This window comes from Chamaea fasciata, unplaced genomic scaffold, assembly GCF_029207755.1.
Source record: "Chamaea fasciata isolate MVZ Bird 193981 ecotype frontalis unplaced genomic scaffold, bChaFas1.0.hap1 SCAF_5, whole genome shotgun sequence".
Classification (NCBI taxonomy): domain Eukaryota; kingdom Metazoa; phylum Chordata; class Aves; order Passeriformes; family Sylviidae; genus Chamaea; species Chamaea fasciata.
In genome coordinates, this window is record NW_027094090.1 from 24,632,632 (window position 1) to 24,649,780 (window position 17,149).

The 17,149-nt window shown below is 37.9% G+C and overlaps 1 protein-coding gene across 2 annotated transcripts in view; it reads right to left on the bottom strand.

Annotated features, from left to right (window-relative positions):
* Positions 1-7,697: 7,697 nt before the first annotated feature.
* Positions 7,698-17,149, bottom strand: part of CAPZA2 (capping actin protein of muscle Z-line subunit alpha 2) — a 30,988-nt gene continuing 21,536 nt past the window's right edge. For both annotated transcript variants that reach the window (XM_066183050.1, XM_066183049.1), the window contains 4 exons: positions 17,018-17,096; positions 13,504-13,575; positions 10,883-10,945; positions 7,698-10,021 (listed from right to left, as the gene is read on the bottom strand). In XM_066183050.1, the coding sequence (XP_066039147.1) occupies positions 9,881-10,021; positions 10,883-10,945; positions 13,504-13,575; positions 17,018-17,096 (355 nt within the window). In that variant the 3' untranslated portion in view covers positions 7,698-9,880. The remainder of the gene's footprint in view (positions 10,022-10,882; positions 10,946-13,503; positions 13,576-17,017; positions 17,097-17,149) is intronic.

Here is a 17,149-nt window from a genome sequence, read left to right on the forward strand (position 1 = left end):
CTTTCTTTCTTTAGGAGATGCATTTATGGGACATTTAGAAGACATGGCCTTTTTCACTGATTGGTATCTTGACCTTTTTCTTTTTAGGAAAAACATGTTCAGTGTGATCTTCAGTTTAGTGAGTGTTGATATTATATTTAATGAAAAGACATTTTAAAGTGAGAAAAAGGTCTCAACTCCTCCCATCTGAAATCTGCAATTAGTAGAGTGTAGCTTATTTTTCCTCTAGCATTTGCAACACAGCATCTTTATCTGCTATGCATTGATGGAAGCACAGAAATCCACTGGCAGTTACATTTTACTTAATCTCCAGAAATTCAGAGGAAGGAAACCAAACAGTCACAGTGCTGGATCATGTACAGGTAATTATTGCTGCTTGAGGCTGGCAACGATTACAGAGGACAAGAACAGCTCTGCCTGTAGGCAGGAAGGGATTGAGCAAGCCATGGAAATAAGTAGGATCTAAATGGCACGTCATTTACTCATATCACAGCTAGAATTGGCTCCCAAGCCAAATCTTGTTAAACCTTTGCAAAATCAAGAACCAAAATATCCTTTTGCCTTGTCTGATGCAATTCGTTTCTCCTTTGCTTGCTTGTCTTCCCTCTCCACCCCCATCCAGTATACCATTGCTGAGAAAACCATCCTTACAGAGCCTCTTCTTACCATCTCCACTGATGAAGGTCCCTATGAGCTTGTCTTTAAATTTAGGCTACAGAACAGTTGTCTGTCTTACATATTGGCTTCATCATATCCTACTTTCTTCCCTCCTTTGCTCTTCAGTTTTGTTTGATCTGTTCTTGCTGGGTCACAGCCTTCTTTCTTCTGCATTCAGCAGTCATTCTTCAGATCCAAATACCTTTCTCACATCCTTTAATTCAGTCCACCCTGCCTCCCCTTTTAGTAGTGATGTAATCACTGTACCACATTACAGATAGCCATTTCTCAAGTAAGAGTCTCCCGGCTGCAAAAGTGACATTTCAGAGCAAGCCCTTGTCTTTGAAATACTTTTGTTCAGTTAGAAGGATCTGACAGACCCTGCAGCTTGTCTCGGGCCCTGTGTGGGCAGGTGATGGGTCCAGGAAAGAGGGAATGAAGCTTGCCACTAGTACAGAGCCCAGGGTTGTTCAACAACCTAAAACAAAGCTTAGTGTTAATGGTTGTTGTCAGTGGCATATCTTGCATTGAAATGGGATGTTCCTATTCATTACCTGAAATAATTTCAAGAAGAAATTTCATGTAACATTGTATCATAGAATTTGGGTTGGAAGGGTCCTTAAACATAATCTAGTTCCAACCCACTGTCCTACCTTCCACTAGATCAGGATGCTGAAAGCCCTCTTCAACTTGGCCTTTAACACTGCCAGGAAATGGGGCATCCAAAACTTCTCTGGGCAACCTCTTCCAGTGCCTCACCCCCCTCACAGTACAGAATTTCTTCCTAATACCTAATTGCTAATTTTATTGATTTCACAGTAGGCCTTCCTTCCTCTCTTAATCCCAATAGTTTGTATCTCTTTTCTTCTACATTTTTCAAATAAACTGTGTGCTCTTTGGGCAAACTCAGGCCTAGGTGAATTCTACGTTATATCTATGCTTTTATATAAAAATTTTGTAGTTCAGCCTCCTTCTGATTGTGAAGAACACAGAAGGGTAAGGCGATGAAGGCACCTGGTTGAGATGATTTTCTTCCTTCTCACACCTGCTGCTGTTGGTAAACACAGTATAAAATGACTTTCTCCTTTAAGCTCTGATGGACAAGGAAGAACGCTAAATGTGGCCACTAACGTGGGATCTTAGGTATCACTGGGTACTCATAACATCATATTTGTTGAACTCCAGTCTGACATCAGTTTGAAACAGCAAGTGCTTCTATAAATCCGGGTTTCTCGGGGCTTGCATACAGGTAGTAGTTCTCAGAGTGGCTCCTTCCCTTCTCAATATACCCTGCCCTTCCCAGACATCATCCTTTAGAAACAAGACTTATTTTCATTCCTGCTTCTGCTATTCAGCCGTTTTCAAAAATGAAGAAAATACTTTCTTTGGCTTCCCCCATTGCGTTTACTAGAGATATTTGTATATTTTTCTTGCCCTTTTACCCCCGGGAAAACTAGCTGTTAGGCCTTTTCTATCATGAGATACAGACTATTCCCCAAGTCTTTATATTTTCTATTTTACACTTTTATCTTCTGCACTTGAGATTGAAAATCCTTAGGAATGCCTCTCATACAGGCTATCCCAGGTCTGCTCTGGCTAATTGGTTGTAATGGCATACCTTCCTCTTGGTTGTTCCAACAGAAATTTTTCTGTTCCCGTCTTGCTTCCTGACAAACGCACATCTGATGGATGCTAATTTACATTTGACTCCAGCCTTGGCTCACATCACCTTCTGTTTAGACACCATTAGTGCAGGTAAAGAAACTGCTGCTGACTGAATCAGTTACTCTGCATGGCAGCAGGTGAGAGGAACAAGGTGAAAACCCTAGTGGGCAAGCAGGGAGCTTCACCCATACACTTCTGTTCCACTCAGCATTTCCTAACCTTGCTGGCAAGGCAATAGCTGTATTGAAGGAGCAATTTACTGTGTCCGAAAGGACCTTACCAGGAAGTATCAGGTGGCTGGATTTATTCCTTGGAAAATGATATACTGGCACACTCCCCCCACTTCTTCATTTACATTCAGGTGGAGTGTGGCCAGTTGTGTGTCTGGCCTCATCAGCTGCTGGTAGGACTGCAAGGCACACTGCTTCCAGCTGAAAGGGCTAAGGAGAGGTAGACAAGTTCATAAAGGGAAGATGATGGCTCACTAAGTTTAGTAATGAACTGGGAAAAGACACGTACTAATTACTGATTAACAAATTCTGTTGCACCCAGAGAATCAGTCATGCAGAAACCTTTTCCTTGCAGCAAAGCCTTGGAACAGGAGCAGCATTTCAATTCTTCGTGAGCATATAGCATTTATTTTCTTAGCAGCATCTCTAAGGTCTAGCCTTTTGCAGTTGAGCCAGCTCCTGGCACCAAGGACAGCTTAAGAACCTTTCATATTCGGTACATGCCTACAAAAATTTTAAACAGGCTCTTGAATGACTCACACTTTTCTGATACTCTAGTAGTAATTCTGGCTAGCTTGGTGGAGGAGATCTGTCACTACACACATTGTGACATATGGAAAGTGCATGCCTGGATGTTACACCAGCTGCCATCCAGTTTTCACCAGGTGAGATGCACCTTAGAGCTTGTCACCTAACTGATCATTGTCTCCTTTTCCTTTCCACAGGAAAAAAGGTAGGAAAGCAGCATATTAAGTGCTTCCTAGCATAAAACAGGGTGGTGCATTTCAACTCCTCAGTTTTAACTGACATCAGTACCTACTGGAAAACAAATTGCCTGTTGTTGGCACAGTATCCTAGATAACAAGGATTCAGTTCATTGCCCTGGGAAAGTTCACAGCAGCCCACCTTTTCATGCCAAGGTGCTCTCAGTTCAGAATCCACGTGCTGGCTGGTCCACGTTTTTAAGATACAGATGGTATCATTTTTATACACTCCCAGTACCTGCTTTGTCAGTAGAGAAGGACAACATCAGGTACACATACCTTGCAGTGGCTGTTTGCTTGGTTTTATCTCCTTAGTTTAGCATGGGTTTTAAAATTCCTAATAGCTGACAAAAATAATACTAGAGAATATTATTGCAATCAAGATCAGATTCCAGCAAAAGGAAATTCAAGTACCAGTGTAATACCATGATAGCCTGCAGTATCATCAGGGCTGAAATGAACAATACACAGAGAAAAACAAGCATCTCAAAATGAGCAAAAACCAAAAAACAGGATGTAAGGAAATTACTTAGGGTATGGGATTTCATGTGAAAATTGGAGTTGCAGTATTTAATCTTTAATCAAACAGCTACAGTCTGGAGACACTCTTCAAATACATAAAATATGTTGCAAAGAGAATGGGAAAAAGCCTTTCTTTATACCCCCAGCTAAGATAAAAAATGGTCAAGATCTGGCAGATGGTAGATTTATCTTTTCCTACTGTCTACCTTAATACTAGTAATATCAAAACCTACAAGAACTTCGAGAGGAAGGATAATCTTTAGCAATTTATTTCAGAGCAGACAAGTCTGTCCTGCCACATACAATCAAGATGCAGCTGATGATGTCAGTCTGGAAGAAAAACCCCAAGATAAGCTTTCACATTCCATTCAATGATTTCTAACACCACTATTTTTCAGAAACCTTCCAAATGAATATTCAGCTTTGGAATCTGTAATCAAAACTGCTTTTTGGCTAATTGTTTTTGTTACCTGTTGTTCCTGTTGTTACAGTGAATTAAAGACTTGCAAAGCTTACCAGTTTTACAGCATTTGAAAGCAGGTTTGACAATCACATGTCACATAAAAGGAAAGAATAAAACAGATTTTTCTTCCTGCTACTTGTGTTCAAAACTGCTAATGGCTCCTGAAAGCTCCAATTTCTACTCCAGTGCGCATGCAGATATTAACCTTAAGTGTCACAGCAAAGTTGGAAATATATATCTTTTTAAAATCTGTTCCTATTTTGAATATTGATTTATTTAGTGATTACCTTGCTTCTTTTCCAAGTCTGTTTCCCTAATTTCCAAATTATGTGTAAGTTATTACTGCATGGTTAGACCCAGGTCACTGTCCAAATAGCAGGTTATTAACGGAAGGGCCCCAAGGGGATTTGGGGCAGCAGCCTCAGTTGTGCCTGGGTTAAGACAGACCACAGTTCAGGACAGGGAGAACAGCTCAATCAACACTTGCAGCGTGTGTGCCCAGACAGGTGGGCAGCAGAGGCTGCAGCTCACAGGCACTGTACAGTGCAGACTTTGGCTGTGAGCACTGTGCCAGCCTCCATCAAACCAGTGCCCCTGGAGCACAGCTTTAATTGAACTGATGAACTGAGCCTTTCCTCAGACCTGCAGCATCAGGCTCCCGGATGTCACAGGCTGAGCAGGAAATGTGGCTGAATGGAAACACATGGCACTTTTCTTCCTATCCTGAGTCTTGTACCTTTTATCATCTTACTGACACATCTTGTGTTACAACTGGATGCGCTGCCTGACCTGGGAAAAGGCCATACGACAGCATTCCATGATAGCATTCCAAATCCCAGGGCTCATCTGTGGGCCCTTGCTGCACAGTTCCATCTTCTGGCGCCTTCACAGCACAACAATTTGAATGGTTTTGCCTCTGGGCATCTAACTTTTGGTACCCAGTTGCAGATGCAACACCACCACCCACCACCCAAGAAAGCTGGCACACCAGGCAGGTAGGCTGCTGGAGCAGGCACAAAGAAACACTTTCCATCCACAGCAGCCCAAGAGAATGAAAGGCAAGTATTTTTTCTGCACTCAAGAGCTTGTGGCTGTAATGTTCAATTGGGTTCATAAACACTTCATCTGCAAAAGAGGAGATAGCCTTGTTTTCTTTTATCCAGTTATAAGAACATTGGCTCCAGAGAAGGTGAGTCCCTTCTTTGCCTCAGGGGACTAAAACTCAGTTCCCTGTGTTTGAAGGAAGTACCTTAGGTTCCAGATACACCACAAGCACACTGCTACACTGTAACTGACAAGGCCTCTGGGGGCACTTTTACTTACTAAGAAAGAGATAGTGAGCATGGTTTTCTGAATCCCTCTTCACAATGCTGCTTGTGTTCACAGTAGTGGGGCAAAGCTGCAGCTCAGCCTTCTATATTATTTAGTAAATTCTGAAATAATCTTGAAGGATAACTCAAACTGAGATGCATACTGGGAAGCCACTTATTTAAGGAAGTACTCTCATTTCTTTCACTGATGCCTGTAATAGCTGTACTCAGTGTACACTTGAAATTGAAAATTTTTAAGCACATTTAAAGGCAAAACTGAAATTACTACAAATCATTATAGGCACATGATGGTATCCTCTCAAACCATCCAACTACAATGTAACTACTTCAGCAGGTATATTTACAACCCATAAGCTGGAAGTTGTTTCTGATCTGATGTTATTTCAAACTGCAGCTAGTCAGGCAAAAAAGTCCCTACATGCTCCTCTTGACTGAAGAGGAACAAGTCTGACAGATTTGCCCCTGCACAACTTTATTGAAATGCAAAGAAAAGATGCACAGTAAAGTCTAAATGTACCCTTTAAGACCATGATTATCACTGACCCTTTTTTCTCATGAACACATGGCTAACATCATGCTGAGCAATACCTGTTACAGGTAAGCAAGTAACAGCAGCAGAAGAAAATACTGCTAATAAGAGAACCTACCAAGTATTAAACATCCATTTTCACAGAAGGAATAAAGTGCATATTCACAGTTCCTTTCTTTTAGCTGTAAAAGAAAAAAAAAATGGCCTTTTTGGTTAAAATCTGATGCAAATTTTCCCCTTAAAATGAAGAGTTCAGAGTTGACACTGTCACACAAAAATTGACACTTCAAGGTTATGAACAAACTAAGTTTAATCTAAACCTAGTTTACAATTGCATCAGATGAAGAACAGTTTCAGTCTTTCCAGTCAACAAATGCAGCAGAAGCTATGTCTGTGTCAGCAAGTAAATCAGTACGATAGGAGTGAATCCACAGAATTGAACAGTTGATGAAACTTCTATACCTACAGTATTTACAGTCTAGAAATGCAAGGGCCCAGTTTTGTCTGAAGCTCCAGACATCATCAACACATAGGTAGGTGGTTTCAAGCTGCTTGAAAGAAACCACTGCTATGGACTCAGGTCACCATTCAGAGCTGGAGGGCACCTGGTGCACACCCAGAAGCCAGGTCCCACTTCTGAGTTCTCCAAAAGGAAGTGAACTCAAGAGCACCAAAACGGCTTTGCCAGCCAAAGCAGTCTGTGGGGACGTGGGGATGAAAGAGGGCTTTCCAAACTGCACAAACTACATTGCTGCCACAGATGTGGCTGGAGACATCCCCTAAAGAGAACATATCTCTCAGGATGTTCAGCCTCACACAATGTTTTTAACCCTGGCTGAATCACCATTTCCTAATGAACTGCGTTGCAGTGGAACCAGATGGCAGTTATCAGCATGTGGAGCGGTAAGCAGCCAGTAGCAATGTAATCAAAATTACAACGATTTTCAAGTTTCATTCTACCCACAGTATGAATTTTAAGAGAGACATACAAAAAGCGGCTGCTCAGGAGAACCTGAAAGCAGAACTGCCACTCCTGTTACAGCTGTTCACAAAGAACAGCTGCATACTTGCAGAAGTTAAAAATTCCTTCATATAAAGGGGCACTAAGATACATAAGATGTAATACACTTCAAAAACACAAGCATTTTACAAGTCCGTTTTACAAGCCATAATGTCTATTACATCAAGATTCAACAATACAAAGCTTGTCCTCATATTTAAAAATAGAATATAAACAAATAGTAGTTCACATTAAGACAATTGCCACAGCAAAATTTCTGAGAGAAAGTGCTTTACCTACAGGAAATACCCTAAAGCCTACCAAGCAAGCTCAAAAATTCTCAAATTTAGAAGTGGTAGAGATAGAGGGAAAAAAAAAAAAAAAAAAGTGCAAGTAACATCCAAAACTTTGCTAGAAATCAAGAACTCCAAATGTGCCATGTACCTCAGCTGATAGTCAGGTCAGCTTCATATGGGGAGTCATTACCCCTAAGTATGATACAGCACACTATTTTGAAAAAGTAACAGAATAGTTGATTTACTTAAAAATGGCTTTATTGAAGCTATAACTTAATAAATTTGATATTCAGGGTGTAAAGTTGTCTCACAGACTAAAAATTAACACAAGAAAGAACATAAGTAATACAGATCTACTTATGTTATCCAATGGGTAGAATTGAATCTGAAGGAAGCAATTCTTTCAAGATAAGGAATTAAGACCATCACAGGACTGAATAAACAGAAGAAAATACAGTAATAGAGTACTTCACAGTAAAATACCTCTTTATTAGGAATATATTTAAAACTAAGTCTTTATTTCAGGTAAGAAAAATAGCATTCTGACTTTTTGTCAGTGCTGATTCTAGTCATTTGCAACATTCTAAACAGCTAGAAAAGTTATTTGCACCGTTGTTGCCCATTAACAATTCCCCTAACTGTCCATTCACTGCCTTTTTTTTACCTTGTTCTTAAGTATGTTGGAAGAAATTCTTCAAAAGGGTTTGTATTTAGATCTTGGTTAAGACTGACAGACTGAGTTGACAGTGACTCAACATTTGTTGTTAGCTCACATGCAGCTTTATGAGCTAATTTGAAAAGAACAACATGGTTCAGGAGCTGAACTACAAAGAATTGAAAGGGCAACTATCCAGGAAGACTGTGGTGGAACAAATCCCACTCTTCTACTATACAGTTTAGTACTGTAAAGTAGCAGCAGTTTCAAGAACTTCTATACCTCTGTATAAGAGAGCACTGAAGAACAGAATATTGGGATATTGCTATTAAAATTCAAACATCAAACTACTTCATATGTACATTTTTATACTCAGTACAAGTCTAGACTCCTGCTATGCTGTAAGTTGAAAGTTTAAGGTAATTAGATCATGCTGTAAACAAAGACATAAAACATTTGTGTAAGCTTTACGGGTTCAGGAGTGTTTATAAACACCTGCCTTCTAAAAAATAAAAGCACTGTTTCATTTTCTGTCATGAGCATGTAGGGAGGTTATATTGTAAAACAAGTTTTTATCCAATTAAAAATGAAATATATGCATTTCATGGAAGTGTTATACAGCATTTGTAACAAAGTCTGTGTTTTTAGATACCTGATATCCATTTTCAAAATGGAATAGATCAGACAGGGAAAGAATTCTCCAGACAAATGTATTAATTTTTGGTCTTGGAATTTCTTCTATCCTCTGTAGCCAATATGAAGCTAAAATACACCTGTTTTAAGTAACTTCCATATGCAGATGTTTTTTAAATGCAGATGAAAACAATAATGATATTACAATCCCTAAAAACACACGTTTGTGGCTGTTTTAAGCAGAATTTTAAAAACATTTAGAAACACCACAAATAGGCTATATCAGGAAGCAATCTGATACTCAAATAAATAGAAAATTTGCGTTTTAATGTTACATTGAATTTTAGTACATTTCAATCCAAGAAAAAATAAACAGACATAGTAATGAGTACAGGATTATATATATTACAATATGCCTTGTTATAATACATTTGTAGCTTTACGATAAAAAATCCTGGAGGGCAGATGGAGTTTGAGATTGTAATTGTCAGACCAAAGCATTAAATGCATTTCTGGAGTAAGTACTTTTATTTAATTTCAAAACCTTAAAATAGCATTAGACCTTGGCCTTTTCTTTAAAAAAAAAATAATTAGCTACCATGGGGCTAGCAAGTATATCTTCTAGATTTAAATGATACAGGAAATACTTTTCCCAATTTTACATACAATGAAAGGACAGATGATTTCAAAAACAGCACCTATGGCTAACTCCATGTTGACCTTGACCTAGAAATGCACGTTACTGATCTCCACAAGGAATCCAGCAAATTTTGAAAGTTGTCCATTTCACATGAAAGCAAGAGGAAGGGTTATATGCAAAAATACTTTTTCCAACTGTTCTTAATGTGTAATTGAAAACTAAAGGCATGGTCTCTTCATTATAAAAAAATAAAGGTACAACGGAAACTCTAAAGGAAGATATTCAGCTATAGTGAAGTTGCAACCCTCTGAAAGGAAGGAAAAAGAAAAGAAGTCAATTAGCTAAGCTTTGTGCTCTAACCAAACTACTTACAGTGATTTTCAATGGCAAAAGCCCATGCTGACTGGGTGATTTGACAGTTCCAAATATTTTTTTTGTAATAATTTTTATTTGTATACAAGAACACTAAAATGATCCAGTCATGCAATGTTCACTTTAAGCATTCTGCATCTCTTTTCCAATCTTATAGCTAAGGATCTTGTTCCAGTCAATCTTGGTGCGGGTAACTGGCAACTGTCGACGTAAGGCCTTGAAAGTAGTGTCCGACATAGTCTGATAGTTCTCACTGATAGCAGTCTGTCAAACACAAGGTCACACAGAACAGAGACACGTGAGCAGCAGAACTAGGATGCCACATAAACACTCAGTGGCTCAGTGGCCTGCTACTTCCTAAACAGGCTTAATAAAAACACGCTGAATTGAAATAATATTTAATGAAGGAAAGTTGCTAGGTATAGATTGAGACTATGTGAAGAATATTAGTGAGATATATAATAGTCCTGGCCATAGCCAAGGTGTTTCAGCAAACCACACTGTGGTTAATTCACAGCATGAATAAAATGTTGATCAGTTAGCTCATACATCATAATTCCAGATAGAAAAGTCTTCCACTGTTTTTCCTGTGGAATGCTGAAGTCAGTCCACAACATCATTTGAACTTGAATATAATGCACGCTGTAGATACTTCAAAAAATTTTATTAAAGAGTATTTCTTCCAAAGTGACAGAACAGAGTGTCTGAAATTTACCTTATGTTCAAGGTTCTGCAGAGGGTATCTAGAACAGTTACACTTTTCTAACTTTGAAACGACTAATTAAAAGAGGTAATGCCTATAGCCACATTTAGCTAACAGAGTAGCCTCTGAACAGAATCTGTACAAAAATTCCCCTCAGGGAATGCACTAATGCTTTGTGACATCAGAATTGCTGATACTTGATGAAGCAGGGAACTTTCCCGCTCTCAAAAAATTACTTCTGTTGTAATGTTAGGTAGGTGAGCACAATCACCAGAAGGTATGAAAAGGCAAGACAGAGTTAGCAGCACATAATCTATTTATGTGGAGCTGCATTATCTTGCTGGTTATAGAATACTAGTTTTGGTAAAGCACATGGTAATGGTATAAAGACAAGTAAGAATATAGTATTTGTTTCAACATACCTGATACTCATTTTCTGCAGCCTCTACAATTTTTATAAATTCCTTCGCTGTCTGGGCTTCATTCTAGGAAAAAAGCATTTGAATTAGGTCTGACATACAGCATAATTCTAGGACCAGTCGGATTACATTTTTCCTATGAGTGATGTCAGGTAGACTCAATGAGAACACTTGACCATTCAGTGGCTAAACCAAAACTGAACATTCATCCAAAAGGCATATCCCATGTGATGATGATGATGTTAGAAAAATAAAATCAAGCTGTAACAAGCATAAAGAGTGCCATGAAGTTCATTAACATATTTTGATTAAGAATTCTATGGTATGATAAAAAGACATATGGAACAGATCAGCATTTGGAAAAATGACAGTGCTCACCCAAGTCTCTACAAACGTGCAAAGTACAGATAACATTAGCAATGTTACATTCCCAGTATAAATTCAAGAAAACTTCAAGAACATCAGCTAACCCAGAAGTTACAGTAGAATATAACCAAGAAACCAAAACAGATTTGTTTACCACTAAACATTCTGAATCTAGAAACTAAGCTAAGGAAAACACTAAACTATATATCTGGTATTCCAAAATCATCCCTAAATCCATCTTGCAAAAATGAGGGCGCAAATTCCATCATGATTGATAAGGATGAGGTCAGAAAATTAACTGTTTAAGGATGCAAGTGTGTGTTTTTTAAAAAATAAAGTATGCCCCATCAGTCAACCTGGAGGTATATTTGCTGAAGTGCTTAAAGGAAGCCTCCAACAGGAAGTAAGGGTTCATGAGTTTCCAAACTTCCAATTAGCATTGGAGACATTCCTAAGAGTGCTTTTGCAGAAGCTGCTGAAAGTCAGGAGTGTTCTTGTCCCATGTAATCCCTCATTCCTACAAAGGCAAAGACTTGGAGAAAACTCTGACAGCTTCAACCATTACTGGTTCGAAGTTTCAGTGAAACTGCACCTAACAGCTGTGAAAGTGCTGTTGGACACTGCAGGAGACATGAAGGAAGAGGCAGAGAACAACCAAATGAACAGGTTTTGACTTTTCAGTAAACTGAGGAAATGCTTGCAAAGGCTCTGCTAATGAAAGGAAAAATTCAGAGGTATGAGGTCTTGCGTGTCTCAGAGGAAAACAAGGGATAAGAAAATAACCTTCAGCAAAATTATACACAGCTCTAGCAACAAGAGAAGTCTTCAGTCATTTATTTCTGCTGTGCCTGTTAATGGTTTTAAAATGGGTTCTCTGACAAAAAACAAAAAAGAGGAGTCATTGTGGCTCCTTTTAATCTACCTACCATTTCTTCTGTGTGAAATAAGAACTTGTACAACCTCTGCCCTCTATGAAGCTCACAGCCAAGGTTAAAAATTGGTAATCAGCAGCATACTTGCTTTTGTTTTAGCTAACGTATGTAAAAGATGTTTTCCTACTCATCGCTCTGCTGCTGTTTTACTGAATTGTAAAACAGGATTAAGTTTCTTCCCAACAGTAAGTGAAGCAAAACCTATTGACAGGAGAACTGCATCCACATATCCTTCCCTGAAGCAACTCTTATTTGAATGAAAGACTAAACAGATCCCTTTGCTCCAGAGAGTCAGAAGTAATTTTGTATCTACAGCTCCAGAAGTGTTATCAGTTGGCACCACATTCCCCCATTTTTAATGGTGCTATCGCAATTAAAAAGCCAACAAGCCTCGCTTTATATCAACAAACAATGCTCTTTATAGATGAATAGAGCTATTGAGCCAAACTGGCCACTGCTAGTCATTATCATTAAAATACTTCTACTGTTCACTTTTACAATTTCTCTTTGGCAGCTTAATCCCACTGTCTTAAATTTTATTGAAAAACACTCCAACAGGAAATCTTGCCGTTTATAAATGCCATTATAGACATTTTAGAAGTAGTAGCTGTTCCTGGTGGAACAGTATCAATCCTTAAACAATACATCTGGTACTATTTCCAGACAATTTTTATTTTTATTGTTTGCTCCTCGTTACTATAATAATCCATTTGGCAAGAAGTTGAAGAAAATGGTATTTAAATAAGAAGTGTGTTACGATTCTCAAGTTGAACCATCTCTGAAAGGACTTTTTGTACAGAACAAGACACTGACACCACCAGTTAGAGACAGAGAAAATGAAGGGAGAAACCCACTGCTGCTTCTCAATTATTTACTGTTTTAGCATACTGGTCTTCTTCCAGTGAGCAAAGGAGGCCATCTCCTAGAGATTGTACTACTAAAGAAAGTTGTTTTAACTCAAACCTCCTTCAAATTCAAAAATTAATTCTAGAGTTCATTCTGCAAACTGAAATTTAAATACAACAGAAGTGCAGGAGGACTGACAACAAGCTAATTAAAGTTTAAAATCAAAGTTAATTTTGCTTATATAAGCCACATGCAAGCATACATTAATATTGTTTTTTACTTTTTCTTTTTTTCAACACTAGCTACATGTGAGGTAGAAGCAGTAAATATTACATACAAAATATCTGTAAATTTGAACATTAATTCCCATACATGTAGAAGAACAAACTTCTCAAAACCTCTGAGCTTTAAGCTTGCTTCCTATTTTTTAATTAAAAAGTCACTTCAATATACCCACTAAGGTCTTTAAAGGTCACTTACAGACACTGTTAGAGAATCTTGAATGTCTTTATGGCTCACCAGCTGAACATTACCATCTTCATAATAGTGAACCTACAGAAAATTAAACAAAGAACCTCACATTAAGTTTTACAGATCAGCAACATGCAGGAAAATCAAAGTGTTGTGTTATTTATCATAGTAAGAAACCTATACAAATCAGTCAAAACCACATAGAGAATGTTACAGAACCAAAGCAAATTGGAAAACTAAAATAATGTCGAATTTACTATTTTTGAGGGGAAATACTGAAGAGGCTAGTCTGGAAACAGTTTGTGTTGACGTGCCTCAAGTAGTATTTCAAGCTAAGAAGTTTAGGTTTTGGTTAACATCGTGAAGATGACAACACCTTATTTATGTGACCTTATTAGAAACTCTTGAAATGAATGGGCTAGACCATTCTAAATGGTAAAGATATATTTAAAATTAGAATAGTTTTGGGGAGGTTTCAAGATACTGTGAAGTTTTTCTGCTTCCCTAAGTTGTCCCAGTTTTCTAGGGACAGTGCAACATTAAGCTTCCCTTTCTAGCTCTTTCTGGGTTTGATACTTTCCTTTATTAGATATGTCTCATAACAGAAGTGAGTATTTATCTAGACAAAGCAGTTTCCAAGGTTAGACAGCAAAGCAGAATGAAATTATTTATTCTTGAAATGCTATATCTACAGAACAGCTTCCTTGAACATTTTGCAGAACACTAAAACTCTACCCAAGCTAAGTTTAGTACTTTTAAATACAGTTGGGACAGATATGAAAACATTTAGTTCCTAATAAAACTGTTGGAAAACTTAAAAATCAGGAAGCATGTATAAAACTACATGTGACCATTACAATAACTGATAAAGAAGCTATGCAGGTCATTGACATTATATAAGCATCTTTGAAGATTTTGTACAAGTTTGATAGAGTCAAGATAGTCAACATAGCTGATGTTATGAGAAAATGAAACATTTGTGTCTCATCCTATTAGACAACATAACAAATTTGAGATTAATGCAAAATAGTATAATTTCCTATGTGTTATGATCATATGTGCAAAAGACCCTCAACTTTATAAATAACAGAAAAATCATGACGCACAGTAAGACAGCTGTAATACCAGACAAAGGAAAGGTTTCCTAGATGAGTAAAACATTATTTCCTATGATTCATCTTAAATTACTATTTTTCTTATTGTCAAATACTGGCTTTGGAATTCATTTCCTAAAAGATGAGAAGTGTTTACTCAGTGCACAATTCTAAGAACTCCCAATGAAGCAGCAGAACCCAAAGAAATGTAAGTGTTCACCTTTGTCAATCACGATTCACTACAGAGAGCCCAAACCTCCCCTGTGCTCTGAGGCCAATACCTCAGCACAAACATCTTATCTGTGTAACTGAGTTACATTCTTGGCAAACACTCAGATCTAAAAGCTTAGCAGAGATGGAGATTCAAATCTTATTCTGGGATGTGTTATATCTCAAACAAAATAATGAGAAGTAACTGTTCTGTACTATACCTCACTGCTGACATCCTTCTAGAATGCTAGGTCTGGGTTCAGAAGACTACAAGAAGGAGGATGTTTATAAACAGAACCTCTTGGAAAGGTTAACTAAGGAGGGATGAGAATAACAGATTATCTAAGAGATAAAATTAGTAACGAGTACACTTATCATTGTTTTCCATGCACAGTTGGAGCATGTTAAAATGCCACGGACTCCATTTTAGTAAAAGGCACTGCTGTTGCTTTTCCCCTTACATATAATTAAAGAAAATTCAACAGAAGAAATTGTGACAATTGAGAATCTCCTACATCAGAATTAACAGAATTTAAGAAAAAGGGAAGAAATTGTGCAAATTATCTTCAAAATACTGAAGACACCTGAAGATAGCAGGTGATGCTGCAATTCCCCCCTAACTTAATAATAAAAGGTCTTATCAGAAACAGAGCAATAGTGTATTGCTGTTAAAGATTTTGCCAACAACACTGAAATTTCAGTACTCTAAAATTATACTAATGCTGTAGAGACTTCATTTTCTAGAAAAATATTTTGCTCCTTGAAAAAAAATAAAAGCACTTTTTTGTTTTGGGAGGTGAAGAGGGAGCACTCCCACAAATATTGAAGAAATTGTAGACAATTTCTAAAAATTTAAAACTGAGTTCAAAATAGTAGTTTCTACACAAGCAAAAAAGTAGAATTTCCATCACTGTCCAGAACACACACTTTAATGAATATAAATAATGTCTTGATTAATTATGTGAAATAGTACTAAAAGACAAAATCATCTGGTACCCAAATGTAACAGCTGATTAGAACCTGAATGATTTCCTCGTTCAGACTGGTTTTTTGGCTGCTGCCCTAACCTTTCCAGGAATTAGGTGGACATCTGCTTCCTTGTTCTGGAAAACCTCTTAAGACATTTAACCAAAAGCACATGCTGTGGAAAAAATGCCTGCTTTGCTGCACGTTGGATTTAAGTGACAGAGTCTTGAGAAGCCTAGAAGTTACCTAAGGTGCTGCTTACCATGACTGTTGTGATATGACAACATAATAATGGTGCCAACATTTTGACTATCATTCCAAACGTTGGCACCAGCATGGGAAAGCAGATTGAGGGCCCCCTTGCTTTGGTGATTCTGAACACAGCTACCACATCCTAAAATAACATCCTAGCCTCAGGCTAGAAAAACATTCCTTTGCATCTTCCTTCTGCAGCCATCACTGAGCAGTAAGGACAAGCAAAACTCATAGGAGCACAAAAACAGCAAGAAAAAGAAATTTGACTCTGCCTTGTAAAAAAAACCAAAAAAACCCACCAAAAACAAGAACAAAATCAAAACAAAACAAAAACAAAAGGTAAACAGAAAGTCACACTGCACTAAGTTTCTAGTCCCTGATCCCAGAACTGTTTCAATAAGCTGCTGCAATGTATGTGTACACATTCCAAGGAACTAATCCAGGAAGTCGAGTCTCCCAGCCTACCACATGACAGTCAGACTTCCTTTGGTCTCAAGACTTCTGCCTGCTTGGAATTCCTCCTTTCTGAATACCCTAAAGCCAACAGGAAGGCCAAATTCTGAATGGAGAAGACACATTCAAAAATTTCTGATGGTGGAATTGGTGAAACCAAAGGTTTCCACCTTTCTGAACAATAAGATAACATTAAAAAAAAACCCCATTATCAGTTAAAAAAAAAATTCTACTTCAGAACAGGCCTGTCCTCAGGAAAGGTTTGCCTCACTGTGAATTCAACAGGAAACCAAAGAGGTATATGCCTAGCTGAGGTGAATACACCTTGTCAAATCCTCTGAATCATTACATTAAACACACATTTTATGTTTTTAAGGATTAGATAAATATGCAATTTAAGTCACTAACACTTAAGTCAATGAGCATTGCTGCCTTGCTTTATTGGGTCCCCATTTTCCCTTAACATATTTGATACACTGGCCTGAGACTCCCTCGATAACCACTGGAGACCTTATGGCTCAGGACACTGTATGAGATAAGCATACCTGAATTTTCAAGATGCCAGCCACTTGAGTGGTTGAAGGGGTGATTGTAAACTTCCATTCTGACCTCCAACGGCCATTCCTTTAAAAAAACAGTAAAAAAGAAATTGGATGTCACCCCACTGGTTATGAAAA